Genomic DNA, 23,081 nt, shown 5'->3' with positions numbered 1-23,081 from the left:
ACAGAATATGCATGGCACATCTTTCTGATGTCTCAATTTTATTCAATATTTATATTTGAAAACAAATATATATCATGACTTAGACTGTAAGATTGGCTGGAATTTTTAATCTATGATGAAAATCTTCCAAAAGTGTCCATGTTCCAAGCACATTCACTTTTACCTTGCCATTAGAGGTTCTTCCATGGGAAACTTTGAAAACATCAAGTCTAGCTTATCTTCCTGTGTGAAAGATGAGAAGATGATCCATTTCTGGGTCTAGTCTCAGAGACAAATTCAAGGAAGACTGAGTTCTGAATTCTTATTCTACCTTCTTTTCATCTGAATTTACCACAGGATCCTCATATGTATAGTATATATACCCAATCAAAAGAAGAAGAAATGTTAAGTTTGGGGGAATCACAACATGTGGTCAAAAAATTTGGAGGAATGTGAGAAATTCCATAACCTTGGAATGACTGAAAATTGGTAAAAATCTTCTATCTGCAAAATCTTTGCAAGTTCTCAAATGACTGGAAAAGATACCCAGCAGTCCAACAACAATTTTTGGAACTGATAATCAGGGAGTTTTCTTTGCTGGAAGTTTTTAATTCAGTTCTCCTTGGAGGAGTTTTTGGTTGGGCATATACATTTAATTTTATCATGTTGGATAACAAATACATCATCAGCATCAGCTTTATAATGCAGTCATCATTGTGAAATATATCTATTCCATATAATAAAGGTTACTTAAACTTAAGCCAAATGTTTAAGATTCAAAGAATAGCTTTGAAATAAGACTGTAGATGAGCTATTTATTATTTGATTTGTACTAGGTAGATCTCCAGATTTTTTTCTCATATATGCTTTTTGTGTTTTACTCTGCTTTCTCAGAGAGCAAATTGTGAATCCAATTGTAAGTGAAAATATGTTCTCAGAAAGCTAAGGGATTTTGATGTAGCCTAACAATAGACCACTTCAAAAATTCCAAATGGTTGCTCAAAATGAAGTCATAGGTGAGGCTGGCAAAAATAAGAATTGAAAACATACAAGGAAGCATTACTATGGCAAATAACAAAATATGGCTTAAAATGTGCAAATTTGCTGCTATCACATTGCTGAAAAGGCATGCCTTTGGCTTTTACTCAAATGGCTTGGGTCAATATGGAAACTTAACCGTGGAACACTAGTTTTTAGGTATAGAAAGGCTCCAGGTTTGTTAACACAGCAAGTCAAGAATGCCATTAAATTCCCAGAGTCATTCCTTTTGTTCTACCAGGCTTCCTTTCCATCTTGGATAGGCTCGTTAATGTTTGCAAAATGACTGTACCTGAAACCGTACACCTTCACTTATCTATGTCCAGAGGCAAAACTGACCCAAGAGGCCTCTCTCTCATGTCTTTTTTAAGAGTATAGAATATTTTCCCAGAAGCTGCTCCATTCATGTGTTATTACTTAGAATTGGATCAGGTATACCTCTTTCTAGCTCAATTTCAAAATGTCAAAGGAAATGGAACTATTGCTGCCTTTTTAAATGAAATGGACAGGGAAGACCTCACAGAGAAAATTTTGCGTGTTTGCATGTGTATGTGTGTGTATTATACATCTATGTAATATATATATATAAATATATTTTACATAATATATTTTTATGTGGGTACAGAAATACAGGTAAATTAAAATTAAATATTAACTATATATGTATACATGCATCTTTACACTGAAAATTCATTAATATATTCCCCATTAATTTTAAATTTGTGATAGGGCAAACACTAAATTGGTTAAAAATTTATCTTCATGTTTTCCATGAAGAGCTTCTAATAGTATAAAATATCTTTGAAATTAATGTTAAAAATTTTTTTTTGTTTTTCTTGATTCTAAAAGCTTGCTTACTTTAGAAAATTCAGAACCCAGAAAAGAAAGAAAATAAAAATCATCTGTAATCTCACTGCTTATAGCTAACTACTACATTTTAGAAAATTCCTCCCTTCCTCCACGCCAGCCCTCTTCCTCTTTTCTCCCTCCCTCCTTCCTTCTTCCCTCTGTCTATCTATCCAGATAAAATTGAAAATAATTGTATAAATGGATAGATTTTTTAAAAAATTGAAGCTCTCTATAGGTCTTCATTCCTCATCTGAAACTTTTGGCACCCAAATGTGCTTGAGAATTATGAAGTAATTGACTACATAAACAGGTAATTTGATATAAAAATATAGTCTGGCGCAGGACTCAGAAATCAAATACATTAACATTGAAATGTCTGAGGGTTCACAGTAAAAAAGATGAATAAAGACTAGCCTCATATGAGTTAAGGTCATATTTTGCTATTAAATAAATTACTAAGTAGTCTTCTGATTTTCTGAGCTTCCTGGATTTCAGAATTGATATAGTGAATTGTGAAGCTAAGTACATTTTTTTAAATGGGACTTTTTCTTTGCTTAAACTTAACTTTACATTCTATTATGTTAAATTTTTGTAAACAATTTGTTAATGACAAAGTAACTTATTACAAGGATGTTTCTTAATTTATTTAACTATTCTCACAAAAACCTTTGATCACATTGCTGACTTTTTCATTTAGATTCGTAGAAGCAGACTTTACTGGATCAATGAGTAAGAGCATTATTAGAACACATGATACATCAATTGCTTTCTAGAACAGATGAACTAATTTACACTGAAATCAGTAGTATAAGGAGATTCCAGACTTGTTTTAGATAGCATAAAGTATAATTAAGTGCTTAACAAATACTTAGTAAATAAAGTTTAAAAAATGTGTTGAAACTATTAACATTAAGCATGGGAGCCAATTGTCCATCATATTGGATGCATATATGTTTTCCTGGTTTATTTTTACATATTTGCAGTGTTTAAAAAAATATTCACATATGGCACTTATGGTGCTTACATACATATTTTCCTACTTTATAGTTATGGTTGCATTTTGTAGATCAAATATATTGCTGTTTTCAGTTGTTTCTTCTGTTAAATTTTGCTTTCTTTTAGGGTGGTTTTATATTTTTCTTTTTACAACTTAATCCACCCAAAATATGTTCTTCAGCTATTAATGTGTCTTTAAACATTTAGTTTGGAAGTTCGCATGCATAATATATTTTCTGAGCAGATATATATCATACCTACAGAGAGAGAAAGCTCACAATACACACACACACACACACACACACACACACACACACACACACACACACACACGTAAGTATATCTAAGGCTTCAAGACTTTGGCAAGTCCAAACTTTCTTCTCAAAACTTTATGAGAGCCTCTCTGATTTTCGAGAGCCAGTCTGGCTCGGAGAAGCACTCCCAGCCACGTGGAAAGCTTGGGAATGGCGCCTGACCTTCCAAGGGAGGGCCGCCTGGGCCAGTATTGCGGGCGCTGGGTCAGCAAGATTATTGGCCAAGTATCATCTTCAAAAAAACAAAGACAATAATTGCAAGTGGCTAAAACCGTGAAGAAGGGAAAGCAGCTTTTGTCTTCAGAAAGTTTGTGAAGTGTACAAGAAGAAAATGCAGTGATTCGGGTGAATGCCTGTACATTAGAGCAGTCACTCACTGGTGTGGGTTTTCAAAGTGGGCCTGATGCTAGGAAAGAGCAGAGAAACTTCTTAAGGGGTGCACGGCATTCAGAAACTCCAGAAAAGAACTTGACGTCTCTTATTCTATTTAAAGCTATATAGATGGCATTTCTCAGCAAAGTATTCTCTGCTGGCCTGGTTGATGGTCATGATGAAGCTTGTAGTGGCTGCTGATATACCAAAGATAACCTTTGTGCTTCAAAGATGTGGGCACTTAAGTTGGCTTCTGACTGTAGTTGCTGGGGTTCCCAGCTAAGGCAAGTTGATTGGTTTTGTGCATGGAGTGTCAGATGATGGATGTCCTTTGATGTCACCAATCAACCCTCCACCTTCTTTCTTTCTGCCAAATCCCTCTTACCCCTTAGACCCAGAGCCTATGAAATTGTAAAGAGGGTGGCTGAGCTGAGAATGGGAGAATACATTTTATAACCTTACTTCATTGAGTTCTGCTTCTTGTTCTAGCAATCAGTCTAAGCACAGGCAAATGTCACACCAGCATGACTGTTGCTATTCTATAACCTGCCACATAACGTCCTTAGCAATTAATTTGGAAATCCCTTATAAAGAATCTGAAATGCATTTCAGGTGGCCTGATTGCTGGCACAAAAAAACTTTCAGAAAGTTACCAGAAGAAAAAAAAATGTTTTTATCAGAAGTTTAGTTCTTTCATTGTTACATTTGTTAGAATATTTTAATTGTCCAACTATTTTACACTGTACTTTAAAAATTTATATATATATATATAATATATATAAATCGTTTTCACAGATTAACTATATAGGAAAAACATGTGGATTATATGCTTCTTACCATTAATTTCCTGCTGCTTGAACAAACAGTTTCAGGTATATATTTGGCATATTTGTACTTGCACCTTTTGAAATGACCTAATTAGGAACCAGGATTTATATTCTGTTGAAACTAATTGACAGTCTAATTTTCTTTGGGAAATCGGAGGTGGCTTGCAGACTTTATCAAGAATGGGCCTGAAGCTGCTTTACTCTTGAATATGGTCAGATCTCCAAAGTTTCTCTACATACATGGTGTATGTAAGTCTTATTCCATCAGGATGCCTACAAATGCTGTCATTTTGCTAGATTGTTAGCTCTATATCCATACCCGTGATTTAGCTTTTCCTTATGTGATACGATTTGTTTTTCTAAGGGAGATAAATATGAAAAACTGGAATCTGAGTTTTACTTGAAATTCTTCAGAATTGCAAGACAGGATAAAAAGTATAATTTTCTGCAAATTTTGTGCAATGGCCAAAACGCTTTTTGGTTTCAAAAATAAACTCTTCTGACTCAAATAGCCTTTAGCTTTCAATTATGACCTGTGTGTTATGAAACTAATAAACCCTCAGTTTTTCAAAATTGAAAGATAAACGCTCAGGGAGGCAGGCTCCTTGCATTCATTGTACCTGCCACATTCTAATTAATTCTAGATATGGTAGAAATGTATTAGAAATTTTTTGTTGCAGTATAGTTAATATACAATATTATATTAGTTTCAGGTGTCTAACATAGTGATTCAACAATTACATACAGTACTAAATGCTCACCATTGCAAGCATAGTTACCATCTGTCACCATACAGTTGTTACATATTACTATATTCCCTATGCTGTACTTTTCATTTCCATGACTGATTTATTTATCTGTTTTGGTTTTTTTTTTATTTTTTTTTTATTTGAATAAAGTTGATATAAAATATTATATTGGTTTCAAATGTACAACATAATGACTCTATAATTGTATACATTGTTAAGTGCTTGCCATGGTAAATATAGTTCCCATTACCATACCAAGATATTACAATATTATTGGTGACAATATTACTGCACTTCCATTGCAATATTACTGCACTTCCATTGCCATGACTAACATTTTTATGATTTGCGCTTTGTACTGCTTTACCTAATTTACCCATCCCCCCTCCCGCCACCCCTATGTCAATGGACAGTTTCAGTATTTATGAGTCTATTTCTGTTTTGTTTGTTTTTATTGTCTTAGATTTTCCAAAGAAATGAAGTCACATATTTATTTGTCTTTGTCTGACTTAGTTCAATTTGCATAATACTTTCTAGGTCAATCCATGTTGTTGCAAATCGCAAATGCAAATTGTTTTTTTATGTCTAATCCTCTGCCTACTTGTTAATTGGGTTGTTTGGGGTGTTTTTCTGAGAGAAATCTCTAAACATCACAGTGAACAGAAAGGAGCTAACATGTATTGAACACCACCCAAGAGCCAAACATTACATATTGATGTGAATTAATTTTTTACAAAAATCTTCTGAGATTGTTTTCTTGTCCTTTCTCAGTTGCGGAAACTTAGATTCGCTAACTTAGGCATGCTTGCTCATGTTTGCAACCAGTGCAATCAGGCCCAGAATCCGTCCATGACTCCAAATCACATGCTCTTTCGGCACAGTTTTGCTGCCCCCATTCATTATATTCTTATGTGCAAAAAGTAGATCTCTCACAGGAGGTATGATATAAACTCTTCGACTACCTTGATTACTCGTATTGGTAAAAAAAACCTTAATTTTTACTTGATTATTTTTTCATTTTACTAGAAAGCAATTTAGCATATACCATCTCTCCCCAATCAGTAAAGGAGGTAAAGGAGATAGGTGTTAAATTATTTGGAGGTAAAGCAAGAAAAAAAAATGTCTAAAAGTACATTAAAAGTTTGCAAATATTGTTAATAAATTTCTTGTGAAAAATGTATGATAAAACTGAAAAAAAAAGAATTTATGCAGAACAATGGCCTCTAGGTCCTTCCATTAAAAAAATCCATTTTCACTTGACCAATTTTCTTAATAATAGATGTTTTGAGATTAACCTTTAATATCTCATGGGAAAGATAGATTTCTGTCATATTGTTAGAAGTTTATCAAAGTAGGAATAATACACAATAAATTAAAATCAAGTTGTTCCTTTGGACAGAGTGGGTCTAGATTTTGCTGATTATTAAATAAAACATTTTTGTAAAAAAAAAAAAAGCTTACAAAAGTTTTCTAGAATGCTTGAGTATTGTATTATTTTTCTCAATTTCATTGCCAAATTCTCACTATACCCTGTGCTTTATGTAAGGAAGGTGGTACTCTGACAAACATTCAAAGACCATGGAGTATGTTGGAAATTAAAAAGAGCTTCAATCTCCTCTGGCTTCAGTGCATCCTCCCCACAGCTGCTAGAATAATTTCCCTTAGACATCAGAAAGAATAGGAAATGGCTTTATTTCTTTTGTATCACCCATCACTGCATGCCCAGTAAAGTTGTATGCAAACAAAAGAGATTTCTAATAAATGACATTAAGAAATAACAGCATCCATAATAGAAAATTGATCAAGGTGAGAATTAGGATATGTGAAGAATTGACCAGCTATCTAAATATATACTGATTCACAAGAAATTGTGAAGCCACCAGGAATTTTAACTTCTCATTGAGGAGCTACTCTGAATTTACATTTTACTATAGAATAACCTTAAGTTTATAATGCTAGAGTTTCTTGCTGGAAAGAAACACCATCATACCACTGATTCTTAAAGCAGAACTCTTTTGGTACAGTTCTTACACAAAGGAATTTTATTTTCTGTGATTTATTTATTAACGACCTATTGAAATGTCAATTATCAGTTATATGCAAGTAAGCACTTCTGTAAAAGATGTAAGGAAATTAGGCCTCAGTTTTTGTGGTTTTAGTTCATTGGAACGTTTCCCAAGTTTGCTTCATTAAAATATTTTCTTAAGGGGTTTGGTCAGATTTAGGAGAAAATTCAAATGAAGTATTGTATTTTATTTTTTCTTATGGTGTTTTCCACTTTAAAACATACTAAAATGTGCTTCACAATGATCCAAGTAATATTTTGAAAAACTGGCAAGCATAACATTTGAATTGTTTAACTCATCTGGTTATGTGAGATCTTATATTATCATAAGCTTCCCACCAGACCTATTTTCATTTTTAAAGATATCACATAGAAAGAATGTATATATTTGTAAGATAATATAAATATTATCCAGACAATCCTCACAATACCCCTGTCATAAACTGTCTGAGCTTTAACTCCCACATTTGTGATTAATTAAGATTCTTTTGTTTCAAACTAGAGAAACTAACTCAGAATGACTTAAAGACTTGACTAGAGAGACACTGGGTCACTCACATTGGTGACAGAGTTGTAGAACATGGTCAGTTTTAAGGAGCCCAGGTAACAACCACTGCCTCCCCAAGGCACTTTGCTGGCTTCAAGTTCACATTCCAGCAAAGGAATGTCCAGTGGTCCTAGCTTGGGTCATGTGACTGTTCCTTCCTCAAAAGAGCAGAGGTTACTGTAGATCAAACTGGGTCCAGTGAGGGGAAAAGATAATTTACCTAAAGGATATATTAAAGTGCTATTTCAAGATGCTCCACATCACTAATCATCAGGGAAATGCAAATTAAAACCACAATGAGATTATCACCTCACACCAGGAAGGATGGCCAGCATCAAAAAGACTAAGAACAACAAATGCTGGCAAGGATGCGGAGAAAGGGGAACCCTCCTACACTGCTGGTGGGAATGTAAGCTAGTTGAGCCATCATGGAAAGCAATATGGAGGTTCCTCTAAAAACTAAAAATAGAAATACCATTTGACCCGGGAGTCCCACTCCTTGGAATTTACCCAAAGAATACAATTCTCAGATTCAAAAAGACATGTGCACCCCTATATTTAATGCAGCACTATTTACAATAGCCATGATATGGAAGCAACCTAAGTGTCCATCAGTAGATAAATGGATAAAAAAGATGTGGTACATATATGCAATGGAATACTATTCAGCCATAAGAAAGAAACAAATCCTACCATTTGCAACAACCTGGATGGAGCCGGAGGACATTATGCTCAGTGAAATAAGCCAGGCAGAGAAAGACAAGTGCCAAATGATTTCCCTCATATGTGGAGTATAACAACGAAGCAAAACTGAAGGAACGAAATAGTAGCAGACTCACAGACTCCAAGAAGGGACTAGAGGTTACCAAAGGGGAGGGGTGTGGGAGGGCGGGTGGGGAGGGAGGGATATGGGTATTGAGAGGTATTATGTTTAGTACACATGGTGTGGGGGATCACAGGGAAAACAGTGTAGCACAGAGAAGGCACATAGTGAATCTGTGGCATCTTACTACACTGATAAGACAGTGACTGCATTGGGGTATGGGTGGGGACTTGATGATGTGGGTAAATGTAGTAACTACATTGTTTCTTCATGTGAAACCTTCATAAGAGTGTATATCAATAATACCTTAATAAAAAAAGTTTTTTAAAAAAGGAAATCTTCACTATCCAAGGTCTTAAAAAATAAAAAAATAAACTGCTATTTCAAAAAGAAGATGGAATGGACATTTGGAAACCAAGAAAGAAACAAGTCTCTCAAGCCCATTTTTAGTCTACTTCAGCACAGCAGCTCTCCCACTTGCAGAGGTGTGTCTGAGTGTGTGTGTGGGGGGGTGTTGTTCTTGCCAGCTGTGTGTGTGTCTGGGGTTGACTAATGTGGGTCAGCATCCCGTGGCTACAGATGAGGGGGAGGGAAGCCATGAGGTTCGTCCACAGATGTGCAAGTGCAATCACCAGGCCATCTAAGCACACTCCTGCCAGTCAACTTGAAACCAATATAGTATTCTGTATCAACTATACTTCAATTAAAAATAAAATGGGTTCTCCCAGTAAATTAATTTTCAGTAATAAGGTAAACATATTGGGAAAGGGTTCGGGTGTTTTTTCCAAAACAGTATTCCATGCATCTCATATACAGTGCTCTTCCTTCTGATACTGGAACGGAATCAAGTGCAAAAAGAGCCAAGAGAAATTATTTTAACTTTTGACTGCAGTAGTACACAAACTAGTGAAATTCACCCACTCCCACAAACATTAAAAATTCCCTCATATTACTCAATGATTACCAGCACATTAATTGGGTCTAGATCTCAATGTTATCACTTTCTGTAGGAGGCCTAAGATAGTTTGTCAGTATTCTTGGCAACATATTATACACACGGGGATTTTAAGCAAAATGAAAAAAAAATTATGCAATTTTTTCCATTGAATAAATCTATTAGTCACAAATGGAGAAAGTAGAGAACTGTAATGCTGTCTGAAAGATTGGGGAGGCAGAAGCAGGGAGACAGAAGAGTTGTGTGTGTGATGTGTGGTGTATGTGGGTGTGCATATAGTGTGTGTGTGGAAGTTTCCTTTTCTATGGAATCCCTAAGGCTGGGAGTGTTAATTGCTCCCTTATAACATCTTTCTTCTTTGGAGTAAAAGATGAGAGTGAAGAAGTAGATATGTAATAAGGAAACTAGGAAAAGAAATTATTTCTAAAATTATTGAAAAGTAGGGATTATAGCAAATATTTTCTTTTCTTTTGAGCTGTATAATTGGAGCTTAAGCAATTTTGAGCCAGGAAAAGAAGGATCACAGTGTGACTGCAAGAGCAGTGTAACTGGTTTTATAACGTCCTAGGATTTAATATCATAGGGGTCCCCAGGATGATGAGAAGGAAAATGGAAAAAATGAAAAAAGGGACAAAAGGTCTTCAAATTGGGGAGAATAAAGGCTGCTAGATGACTTGGTCCCCCCCTCTGAATATATATTCAACCAAAGCTAGTGCACAGAGAGGATGTGTGAGATGTTTTGTGCTTTGTAGACAGTTTAGAAAATTAGTGGGTATTTCAATAAATTGCTAAAATGGGTTATTAAATTGGGGGGACATATTCTCTTAGATTCCATTCCACTAGTGACTGAGGTACATAAAAGTATTGTTGCACAAAAGCAACCATTCAGAAGCATACTTGTACCCTTAATGCACTTAAACATTTAATGTCTATTTTTCTTCTCTCAGGTAATAGTCAAAATGAAATACTTCCCTTAAGGGGTGACTTAAACTTCTACACCATATACAGTATTTTTCTCTTATCAAAACACTTTCTCCTAAGAAGTATGTTCTTGTAATGTGATGTGATGAAAACCCAAAGGGACCCTAAAAGCCATTTGAACTTGCTGGGGTGATCTAGAAAGAATTAGAGCCTGCATGGAATGGAATGGCCCTGGCTCCAACAATTTTGAATCCTGGTTCTGCCGTTTTTCTGCCACAAGACCTTGGGGAAATGACTGAAACTCTCTTTGCCCTAGATTAATAATTTATAACAAGGGCATAATAGAAGCTCTCTTACTAGGTGATGGAGCTCAGTAAATAACTGAGGAAAATAATCTGAAAGTCAGTCAGTCAGTCCATGCTTAATAATGTTAGCAGTTTAGTCCAAAACATCCTTTTTGTTGATAGAGAAAATGGGGTCCAAAAAAAAAATCAGTGCTAGTGAGCATTAGAGGCTGGCCTAACCCGCAGACCTAACTGGGCTCTGAGCAAGGGTTTCTTCTGACCTCACATCACAACCAAGACAAAGTGAATATACTTTTCTCTTCAAAAGATACCTTCAAGTCAAAGACCATATTCTCCATAACCATGAAAAACTTAAAATATGCCTATTCTGACATTACTTAAGTAAAAGAGATTGGTGGTATGGCTTCCTCTCTTTTCAAAGAGACACAACTATTCCTCACACAATTTCCATAAGACAGTGTTTGATAATGAAGCAGGTGCCACCACTGAGGGATGTGACTCTTATAATGAGCTGAGACAGAAAAGTCCCCACACAAATGATTCAGGGAGAGGGACACCATGGGGACTGGCTGACTCTCAGACCGGGGCCATGGAAATCTGTGATCTTGGAATGGCAGTTGCACTCTGAGCAAGGGGTCCTCTTCCCCCATTTGCAGTCACCCACTGGGAGTTCATATTAAAGAAGGTCTCACTTAAATTGGATTTTCTTCCATTAAGTTAGCATTTGCACAATCTTGCCAAAGTTTGGCAACTTGCTAATTACTGACAGGATGACTTCAGTAATAGTAATAGGATAGTTAAGTCATGTTTTACTGCTGTTGAATTGACCTAGAGTAAGCCCATTAAGGATATTTTTTATATACATGTTCAGTTTTTGTTCTGAGGTGGGTACACCTCACTTGGCAAACTTAATCCACCACTCGAAGTTGATATTATGGTGACTTTTTCACTGATCTGAGGAGCTGGAAATTAAAAAATATATGCCAACATGTTTCAGTGCAACTAATGTGTTAATTCTGTTGTTTTACTGATTTGCTTATGCTGAAGTATTGCTCGAGAGTGATTTGTTTCTTTAATAAGTATTAGCAAAATAAAAGCTTTTGAAAATTAATGTAAGAGAAAGACAATTCTTTCTCAAGAATTATGTTCAAGTACACAAAGTTGAGGCTAAAAGTATTTAACTTTCTAAGACTCTTTCACCTTCCCCATTACGTAGAGCTTCAAGTATTTGCAGAAAGTGAAAAAAAAAAGTTTGAGCTGGAATTAAGCAGCATAACTTCTGGAAGTTGGAGCTAGAATAGTCCGAGCAGTATGCCTGGATTATGTTATGTAACTGCAGCTCCAACCAACGCCCCTGGTTTTCTTTATGTACTTTAGCACAGATACCTGTGGATCTCACACTTTTTTGTGTATCTCCTCATAAAGAGGATCTCCAGTTGGTCCTAACAGAATCCTTATTAAATGGAAGAAATTAATACTTTTAAATTTGCTTAGTCTTTAGACATCTGTCATATCACTGTATAATTTAATTGCAATAAAATTTGGATACATTTGTTCTCCACTTCAATTGATTTGAGAAGTCAGAGTTACGTTTTTCACTAATAATTAGTCAAGTCCATGAGAAGGAAAGAGGTTTAACTGCAAATTCATGTATCTTGGAACTACTTTTGTAAGTATACATGACCTGCAAAGCCATCATCAGCATGTTAGGATTTTATCTTTCATAATCTGTTCCACCTAAAAATGAAGTAGGCTAACAATTTCTCATCATCTTAAAGAAATGATCAGTTTAAAGAACAGTTTCAAGTCTACCATTTTATTCTGATGGAGCCATTCATTTAGTTTAAGGAAGTATATACACCTCTTCTGTCCTATTTATAGGTGCACAGGGACCAACAATGCTGAACGTGGTAGCTAACAAAACTGGCTAAAGAATGAAGCCCCTATAAAAATAATTGGAGCAATGTTAAAAATTTGCAACTGCAGAAAATTTCCCCCAGGGAATACATATTTAAATCAACATACAACATCACTGCACCCAAAGCGGAGTCCCTGGAATCATGAATGCATCTCTGTAAGTTCAACAGTGACATGCTGAAGAGAGCTTCAAGGAGGGCCGCAGAGTCCATCTGCCAAATCTCCTTTTGAGGAAACTGGAAGTTGTGTTTAGTTGTGTTATACTGGCTCCTCAGACCTGATCAGGATCTCAGCTGTCACAGTCTTTTCCTCTATCCACGCCAGAAGGAAATATTATGAGGCACAAGTAATGGAGTAGATGATGTGCAGTTGTGGCAGACACAAGACACCGTAAAAAGAAAAATGAGGGCTGCCAGCCAAGCTCTCCCTCTGTGCGGTCCTCTGCTTGTGTATCTTACTATTGATTGATTTTCTTTTCTGAGGAGAAACCTAAGAAAAACAGCAGGAAAATGTTTCAGATTAAAAATTATTAAACATTCATTCCTCTTCTTTGGGCTTAGGGCTAACATAAACTTTGAGTCTGGCAAAATATAAGGAATATTTTATGAGTCCCCACAAGTTCTTGCTGTGAAATCAATAGGCTGGCAATGGAGGATCATCCCGTTAAGCAATGACATATGCTTACCATTTCACGAAATCAGCTGTGAACTCTGTCTAAGCCTGCCTGCAGAGGAGTGCTCCACACTCCTTCTCGGTCATGCTGGTGTTTTGGTGGCCTGGGCTTTTGCTTATGAAAGTGTAAGTCACATATCTTACTCTTAGGTTCAGTACGTACCCCACAGAAAGATAACAGCCAAATAAACTACTTAAAAAATATGGTACAGGGCATGTTATTGTTAAAGCCATAGAAAAGATCTTAGTTCTTAATATGGGTTAGTGTGTCATGAAGACCAATATGAGAAATTTGGTAGTTGAGTAAGACCGAGTTAGAAGGCCACAAATGAGTACCATAGGGAAGACAAAATCAAAGAGGTCTACTCAGGAACAGAAAAAAGAAAACATATCAATGCCAAGAAATAAGGTATTATCCTTATTTATGATACAGTGTAGAATACAAGAGGTGTTTTCTGCTTGCGGTCCTGCACTTGGTATTTCAAAGACATGCTAAATTAACATCTTGGTAATAGAAAGATAATGTGGCTTTTCCAGACTTCAAAAATATTCTTCTGAGAACAGTGGCCATTACATTAAAAATATTTTAATATATTGAGAACATAAATTTGGACTCAGAAGTTTAATACTCTGGTCTAACAATCTAAAGTTTAGATTCAATCCATTAATAATACGTACCCCAGGTATCTTAAAACACTTAGAAAAATTTATTCCTTTGTAGTTTTCATAGTGCTTTTGCAAAATAGGTATAGAAGCCAGGGTCATTATCCCCATGTTTTAGATGGAGAGAGGTTGTGACCCAGGAGGAAATCCATGGCAGAATGGAAGTCTAAACAAAAGCAGAGATAGCTCTTCAGTTCCTTGAAGGGAAGGCAGGAGTGTCCCCTTGAAGTGCAGGTGGGAAGGCACTTTGGTCGTGAGACCAGTCTCGTGGTTCCAGGGGCAGGGCCAGGAGAACGGCCACATGGAATTGTGGGTCCCCACAGCGCTGACAAAAGCTGGCCTCGTCTTACTGGGTGGCAAAGCACTCCACAGCCCACTGTGGGCCTGACCGCTCAGTAGTGGTATCTGTTACACTCCATGCTTTTATGTTCATGACGGCTAAGTGGCATGATGCCAAAGTGATCTGACTAGGACCCAGAGATGCTGGTAACAGCGGTCATGTCTAGACTTCACATCAAGGATCAGCTGAACCTGAATTCAGACGGTACTGAGAAGGGAGAGGGAATTCTGTTCTGTACATGCTCATGAACCTCTTAAAATGTGGCTGCTTAGGCATAAACAGTAAGAAAACCTAGGAAAGAAGATGTTCTTCCCAGTTGGGATGCAATGTAATGATATACACCTTCATTATAGATTTTTATCTTCCATTTAAGAGATTTACTGCAATTTTATTTACCTGGTGGAATAATGACTAGTCTAGACTTACTGTGTGTATTTTTCTCAACTAGGCTTGCTTTATCATATTTATAAATATATACCAGTATATATTTATCTGCATAGAATACTCATTAGAGTGTTTAGTCTTTGCTTCTAAAATCTATATTTTAATAGGAATATATTTACCATCTACTACCAGAAACAGGAAAAAAAAACTAATGATTCCAGCCATTCTACCAATGCAAAATTATCTGTAATATTTGGATATAAAGACATTTATAAAAAGACAAACTGAAAAATAAAGATTCTGGCTTTCAAGACTGGGCCATTAGAATGAACACATCCAAACTGCACTGCCAGTATATTGTACTCAGGCATAACATGGGGTAGTCCATGCTGCTTAATAGTTATAATGTGGGTTTTGGAGCTGGACTGCCTGGGCTTGTTTATGTCCTTGCTGGGTCCTAGCTGTATAAAAGTACATTATCCCTCTGTTCCCCAGTTTCCACACTTGTAAAACAAGGCCAACCACCATCTAGTTTAATAGAGTTGCTATAAGGTTTTAATGAGATAATATACAGAAAGCACCTGAAATAGTTTCTGGCGTATTAGTTAGTGTTAGGTGTTGAATTGTATCTGTCCCAAAAGCCATGTTTCAGTCTTAACCCTTGGTACATGTGAATATAATCTGATTTGGAAATAGGGTCTTTGCAGACATAACCAGGTAAATAAAAGATTATACTGGATTAGCCTAATCCACTATGATGGTGCCCTTATAATAAGAGGAAAATTTGGACACAGACCCAGACAGAGGGAAGACAGCCAGGTGGAGATGGAGGCAGGGCTGACAGTTAAGCTGCCACAAGCCAAGGAACATCTGGGGCTACAAGAGGCTGGAAGCGACAAGGAAGTTTCCTCCCCTAGAGGCAGAGAGGGAGCATGGCCTCCCGACACCATGATTTCAGACTCCTAGCCTCCGGAACCATGCGAGAATAAATTTCTGCTGATTTAAGCTGCCTACTTTATGGTACTTTGATATGGTAGCCCTAGGAAACTATTTCAGTCAGTATGCAGCTAATTAGCTATTACCAGACATTAGTAAAGGCCTATTGTAAGAGTGGGGCTTTTATTTTCTATATGTAGAGAAATAATTATGTCTGCTCACAACACAATCTCAGATGTCTACATTTCATGTCTTTCCAAATATGTTAAGAATTGAGTTCCAGCTCATTAGACAAAGTTCAGCTCTGTACCCTATGAAAAATTTGGAAGGTACAGAAGTGAATGTCATGCAATACACTCAGAAAACATAGTCTTTTGACATTTCACAAAGAAAGAAACAAATATTATGTTTTTAAGGTCACACTAACTCTGCTATGCCATAATAATTGTTTTTGAAGCACAGAAGTCCTTTGCATCCCATTCTGATAACAGATGAAAAGAGATTAAAATATTCTTTGTAAAATCACGTTTCTAAGTAGGAACTGTAACCCATTAACATCTGTGGACTCCAGTGTACAGCAATGCCACTTTTAATGCCATACAGAGAGAAAGCAAGAAAATCTCAAATACCTTGAAAACCTCTATTTAAGTCTTTAGTTTTTGAAAGTAGAGTTGATTTTCAATGTGACCGCAAAGCACTCTAAAATAATCACTGAGAGCTAAGTTGGAAACGAGCTGACCTAGAGACTGTTTGATGTGGTACTCTATACCTACAGACCTTAATCCCTGGCCAGGGAGCCCTTCCTTGGGATTCCACTCTTCAGAGGACCCTGCTCGGGCTCTCTTCCAACCACTCACTCTCCCTCCCCCCACCCACCCCATAGTATGAGGCTTTCCTCTAGAACAAGCTCCTGTTATCCACCCACAGACCCCCAAATTCTCTGCTCTAGTGAGCCTGGGTTTGCCTCCAGGCTAGGGGTTGGAAGGCAAGGCGGAACCCTTCACCCCCCCACACACACACATTAAAGAAGCAACTACAGCAAATACAACTCACCCTGAAAACAACCTGAAGACTGCAGAGCAGACCACCTACACCTGGCAAAGGAGAGAAGACCTCACAGAAAAGGGGACCTCACTTCCTGCCCCAGATGGAAGCCACAAACCACACACTATTGAAAGGGTGTAAGAGGGCCAAGAGAAGTTGACTTATGCCTGTTATCCAAGGTCTTATAACACATCGGAAGAAATAGCCATGCAAATCACTAATCACAAATAATGGCATGGTTCCTGAGGTGTGACTACTCATGTTGAGAACGGAGGAAAAGGAGATATTGGACATCAGGATTATGAGCCACACTGTTGATAAACTGTCTTTTCAAAATCTTTCCTGGATCTACTTGCAATAGCTTGGCTCAAGATACATTTGAATCATGATATTCATGTATCTCTCATGGTGAGGCTGAGAAATGAAAACACAAGGTGTGCACAGGAAGTCTGCATCAGCCTAGAGCAGGGTGAATTTCAGATGACTCCCACAAGTATGACTCAACAACCCTAATTACCCAGGCTACTTATCTACACAGCTACTGCATTTCTAAGAGCAAAATATTAATGGAGAGGAGAGAAAAATATTGGTGGAGAGCAGGACCCATTCTGTTGTTCTTGGGTTCGATATTGATAGAGGAGGAAGGGATCTAATATCCAGTTAAGGGAAACAGAGACTAGAGATCATAAAATAAAGTCTAAAGGGGAATTAATTATATAGCCTTTTATTATTACAATAACAATACATATGGTAATAAATCAGAAAATAAAAACATATATTTAAAAAATTAAAACATATTGTTACTAACAAGAGAAAAAAATATTCATTCCAGACCAATATAATACAAAATGGAAAGCTGTAATTGGGTGGCAATTAAGCTTTTAGACAATAGTGGATTTAAAAAGCACAGACATTATGCAACAATCATGATGGTTAATAATATGCCTTTTTCATAAAACTCCATTAAGCCTGACAAACAACAACTTCATTAAAACAAATGGTTATATTTGTAGTAGAAAGAAAAGAAAAAAGAAAGTCCAAAAATTTTCTGATAAATTATAGAGTTCTCTCTCTTTTCTCTATGCTGCTGGGTAAGCTATGACCTTTGCCACTCTCATTGCTGCTGGGTATAGCTGTCTAGGTTGTACACTGCACAACTCTAGGAGGCTCCATTTATATAAACTACCATAAAGAGCCCCTCAAACTTATGAAGTTTGCAAGCTTCAAAACTATGTGGTTTCCCTGGCTTCCTACTTCCACTCCATAATGGACTTATATTAAAACTAAATTTGATTATCTCAAATACAAATGAAACAAGATTAAATTTCAAGTATGGTCTGAAATTGGAATATGACTCATTTCAGTGTTTCTAGATAGATCAAATCTCTGGAAATTAACAACTCACAGGTGTTTATCATATGAGATTTTAAGCATTTAGCAGACACTGCTGACTTTTGATTCCATGTGATGAGAACAGAAGTGGGATTCTGATGATAGCCCAGTTTATACAGCCCACTCCTGGGTGGCCTCATGAGACCACAAAAACCAGCAGTAGAAAGTATAGCAGGTTCTGGAAAGGAGGAGGAGAATGGCACAACAAAGCAACATTAGGTAAGAGTCCTCTTAGTTGTCAGTACTTTATAGGTGACTTTTTAGCACCTCCCAGCACACTTAAAGGTGGGTGTTTCTGGGCAACCTTGGCCTAAACCTGGAGTCTGATATTTAGTCATCAGGGAAAACAGTTCTGAGCCTTTGGTTTCCTCTGTCTGTCTGCCAGGGACATTTAAAACATCTGTCTAGCAAACTCAACCTGGAAAAGTGGATGTGCATCTGTCCTTTGTAGTCAAATCACAAAGCTTTATTGTTGTTGTTACAGTACAGCTCTACTTGAAGTTTTCATTTCTAGTCCCACATGGAATACTAACTCTGAAACTGGAAGAGTGACAGAAGCCAGAACTGAGATTCATGTGTTTCTGCATTCGAACATTTTCTTTTTCTTAAGTTGTTCAGTTTAACCCCAGGTGCATCAAATTACAGTTGTGTATGCAACACAACTAAATAGTAGGCCCTCCCCAAGTACAAATGAATGTACATTGAGTAAACATCCCCAAAAGATCCCATTAAAATGTAAACATGAAAGAATGCTCAATACAGCTGTGGTCTTACCATTCGCCTTGTGCTGCACATCTGGCGGAAACTGGTCAGGAGCGTACCATTGACAATCAGGCTGTATGGAACAATAAAACATTATTACAGCAAGATGACTTCAAACAAAACATAGTGGTGCATTAAAAATATAATTATATGATGTGGCTTTTATCGCGCAGGCAACACACAAGTAGATTCTATCCAAACCTGTTGCCAATCTCACGCATCTCTTACCTCACTCATCACTACTACCATCTCCCTGTCCCAAATCCACTCTATGTTTGGCCAGAGTTTCTACTACTTTGGGGTTGAGGCATGTTTTCTTTTTTTTTCTTTTCTTTTTGCAACAGATGTGTTTTGGATATCTGCAGAAGTATAAACACTTTAGTAAAACTTACTATAGCCCATAAATAAAACAAAGCACTTTACCATCAACAAATACTCTCTAAAACCCTCACACAGGAGGCAACAGGAAGATCAGGAAAAAAATGACAAGCTTAAGATTCTCTTGTGGTGGGGACTTGGCTTAGAGAGGCTTGGGATGGTGAAGTAGGGCAGATTTTTCCCTTTGTCCTGTTCCTCGGCAGAAATTATTCTGGAAATTGCTCAGATAGTTTAGACTAGAGAGGCAGTAAGAGGAGATGAGATGTGGTTTCCCACCTGGGATTTTCTCCTAGGTTTACCCCAGTTAAAAACTGCTAGATATTGATCATCAGGGAATGTGTCAAACAAGCTGCACTGAATAAATCATAAACTAGGGACCTAAATTTCAACATATTTCAAGTCCAGTGTCTTTGTATTCAACTACTTGGAACAGGGCAATCGTAGCTTTCTCTGCCCATGAGATTGGTTCGTCTTCCTGCTCCAAATGCTAACCCCTGCCTCCCATTTCTCCGCAGTACACAGAAAATATAGACCTTTTGTTCTATTAATCACTTAACTCCTGAAATAACTAGGGGAAACTTCTCCAACATGGAGCTGACAGGGAGCGTTCTAGGGCTGCCAGACTGTCCCAGGACAGCCCGAAGGCCAGCTACCTGCCCAGACCCTCGGACTTGCTGCAGGTGGTGGAGGCTGGCCCAATGCTTCCCCATACAGACACCTAGGCTCTTGGCTCCCTTCGGTCCATGAAAAAGCTCAAAAAAGAAATGAGATCACCTCTGTTGTTTATCTCCTCCTTTATTTTTAGATGTCTCAAGTAACACAGAGGGTAAGTGATGTGAGCCTCAGTTTTATATTCCAGGAGAGCTGCCAGAAGGGGGGAATATACTGTAGTTTAAAAAATATAATAATATTTTTGTGCTTTCATTTGGCCTTAGAAATAAACATGAAACATGAAATATTATTTTAAAATGAATTCGGGGAGTTTTTGTAAATTCTACTGTTACACTGAGATTTTATTTAACTGAATACTGCTTGAAAGTGTAGGCTGTAATACATGGCTTGGAATCTTTATTCAAACAGACCTTTATTTGGTGATACTTTCACATGATCTGGACCACCTTACCTCTTGTAACTGATTGGGGAATCAGTTGGGCTTTTATAGAAGGTGAATGTCTACCTAAAATAATATTTTTATTTTTAGATAAACTTGAACGACGCACTGGTTTTATAATTAACCTTTCACAAGACTATTTCTAGAATTCCCTAACCTGTAAGAGCTAATGCCTAAGTAAGTTTCATCTCTTTATGTTTTCCATGATGTTAATTTACTTCTACATGCTAAAAAAACAAAAAAAACATTAAGGAATGATAGTTGTGTTGGAGATTCCTAGAAATATATCTGGTGAAGACAGTGAAGTGAGCAAACAGATAAGAAGAAAAGGAAATGAGGGAGGGAGAGCAAATACACTTAGCAAGCGACAACAACACAAAAAGAAACAAACTCTCGGTAGTGTGCTGAATCCCACCAGGGTCACATAAGAGATGCTCATTAAATTCTGATATCCTTCTGCTATCCAAAGAGTCATTATCTCCTCCCGTGGGAAAAGGGCTTTGAGTTACCCTTAAATATAAAAGTATGAGAAATTTCATGCAACCAAGAGAATCATGCTCTCCATAGTGGTCTCCTAGGAAATCCCAGTTAATACCTCAGATTCTTTCCATGATTAGACACACAGTTAATGAAGACTAAGGGGGAGGGGAGTTGTCTGAGCAAATCCAAAATGCAGAAAAATGCCAATTTTTTTTCTTTATAAAGATTCTGTCTGCATAGGCAAAATAGGAGAGACAGGAGTCCAGAGCATGGAGAAGGGTGGGTGGAATACTGCTATGAGGAAGGAGGAAGGGAGCTTCGGGTCGGACTTATTCAGGTTGACTGTCCAAATCAATTCTACTCACAAATAATTGCTCCACTGCTCATTTCATTTTGCCTGGGTAGACACTCCATAGAGAACAATTTAAGTGGGTCACGTTTTCTTAGATCCTTTAAGAATATCCTTTCAATTGGAAAATGTCAAAAACCATTTTGCACAGATGTACCAATTTCCATAGCAGTTCAACAGAAGTTTACAGATGAAAAAGACATCTCCCAGACTGTTTTTCTGTATTCATTTTGGTTTTCTTGATAAACGAAAATATCTTGTTGGTAGGGTCAGGTATGCTATTAAAACTGACCCATATAAAATGTTTTATATTCATTCATTGGATTATAGCTCAATTTGATAACTTTCAGTTAATTTATTCATATCTATATGTCCTATGGATACAAAGTCCTAAAGATAATTATACTTTACATTAACCTCTGTAACCCTGCAAGTTAGAGGCTGAGATAAAGTAGAGGCTCTTTCTGTAGACAATATTATGTGCCAAAATTCCAAAGACAGATAAATTTCTACCAAAAGAGAGTATTAGCACTTATTAGAGAATATAAGCACTTATTTGTTGATGTGAGAGTTCTTACTTACAGGGTGCTTCTGGAGATCCTGCACAGTCCCAGGGCCTGCTGGTACATGTGGATCCTGCAGGAATCCCAGGTCACAGTTACAGGTTGGGAAATACATCTGAGGAGAACAATGCTGTCAGTTCACTGGAAGTGGGTGAAGTTGGAGTCATACTGACTCTTGCTTTATAAACCACAAGATTTGGTTTAAATCATAGAGTTTAGCCTAAATCTGGAATAATTGTAACTCAAAATAGTAGACATATCACTGTAGACTCTGGACCACTACAGATGAGGCTCAGAGGCCAAATTTTACTTAAGGTGAAATTATAATTATTTTTCCATTTTGAAAAAATTAGAAATACTTGAAAAGTACAGTTAACTTTATGTTTCTGAATTATCTTCATGGAGGGTTCTTGCTTAAAAAGAACCAGCAGTTAAGACATAAAATAAGTTTTCTTAAATTGCTCCCAGAGACTCCTACTGCATAGCTAAAGTATGGAGAGAAAATCAGGAATTAAGAGAAACAATATTTGTTCCTTAAGGCTACAAGGGAACCAATGGGGTAGAATGCTGCTTCGGAACCCAAGAAGATTTCTATTTCCTCAAAAGAGGCACAGGCCTTTGAGGTAGTTTTCCACTAAAAGTGGGTAAGCAACTGCAAGAAATATCAAGGAAATGTATTTCCAGGTGTTTGTGGGTCTATGAAGAAATCTCCATGAGCATGAACATGCACTAAGGCATGTACTAATGGTACTACATTCTGGAAAGCATGTGTTTTGTATGACTTTTAGGGTTTAAATGCTTTGGTGGTACTTAAGCATCATCTATGCATGGACATTGTAGTTGAGAATGAAGACTATGGGTTGTTCCAGGCCATCTGTAGCAGACAGAGCTTGACTATATCTTTAATTAGGACCATGAGGAGCTGCTACTTGGAAATAAATGTGTGGGTAAAACTTAAAGCTACTGTTTCAACCATGACAATAAAGTTGGTGAATTTGGGTAAGGACCAACGTACCTGTTTTAATTGCTTTTCTAGTTTTTCTTTCTCCATCTGACAGGTTTTTATCTACATACAAACAAAGGCATTTGTTTATCAAAAAGAGCTCAGATGGTTAGTTCCAAAGCTAATCTTGACCCAGCTGCCAGTGACCTGCTCAGAAGCCCAAGGGGTGAAGCACCAACAGCAGTATGAGAACAGTCAAATTTTGGATTTTCCAGACATGCAGTGGTTCTACTTTGAAATTACCAAATGAAGTTTGGAAAATTAGAGATTTTTAAATTGTTATTCCAGTTTGTTGGGGCCAGTAGAGGTTTACTTTTAGGTTTATATATTTAGATATAGATGGAGAT

At 37.0% G+C, this 23,081-nt stretch overlaps 1 protein-coding gene across 8 annotated transcripts in view; it reads right to left on the bottom strand.

Moving 5' to 3' along the window:
• TNIP3 (TNFAIP3 interacting protein 3) overlaps nt 1–23,081 on the bottom strand; it is a 109,897-nt gene that overhangs the window by 7,519 nt on the left and 79,297 nt on the right. For 2 of the 8 annotated variants that reach the window (XM_073237099.1, XM_073237103.1), the window contains 4 exons: nt 22,747–22,797; nt 21,751–21,846; nt 18,863–18,923; nt 17,417–18,266 (listed from right to left, as the gene is read on the bottom strand). In XM_073237099.1, coding sequence (XP_073093200.1) covers nt 18,052–18,266; nt 18,863–18,923; nt 21,751–21,846; nt 22,747–22,797 — 423 coding nt within the window. In that variant the 3' untranslated portion in view covers nt 17,417–18,051. Of the gene's footprint in view, nt 1–6,797; nt 13,147–17,413; nt 18,267–18,862; nt 18,924–19,078; nt 19,210–21,750; nt 21,847–22,746; nt 22,798–23,081 lie in introns of those variants that run through there. The other 6 variants (XR_012131600.1, XM_073237102.1, XM_073237104.1 and 3 more) reach the window with 6 other exon arrangements.

The sequence above is a fragment of the Manis javanica genome, chromosome 5, assembly GCF_040802235.1.
Source record: "Manis javanica isolate MJ-LG chromosome 5, MJ_LKY, whole genome shotgun sequence".
Lineage (NCBI taxonomy): Eukaryota > Metazoa > Chordata > Mammalia > Pholidota > Manidae > Manis > Manis javanica.
Note: the sequence above shows the minus strand (reverse complement) of the source record. Positions and strands in the feature narration are given on the sequence as shown.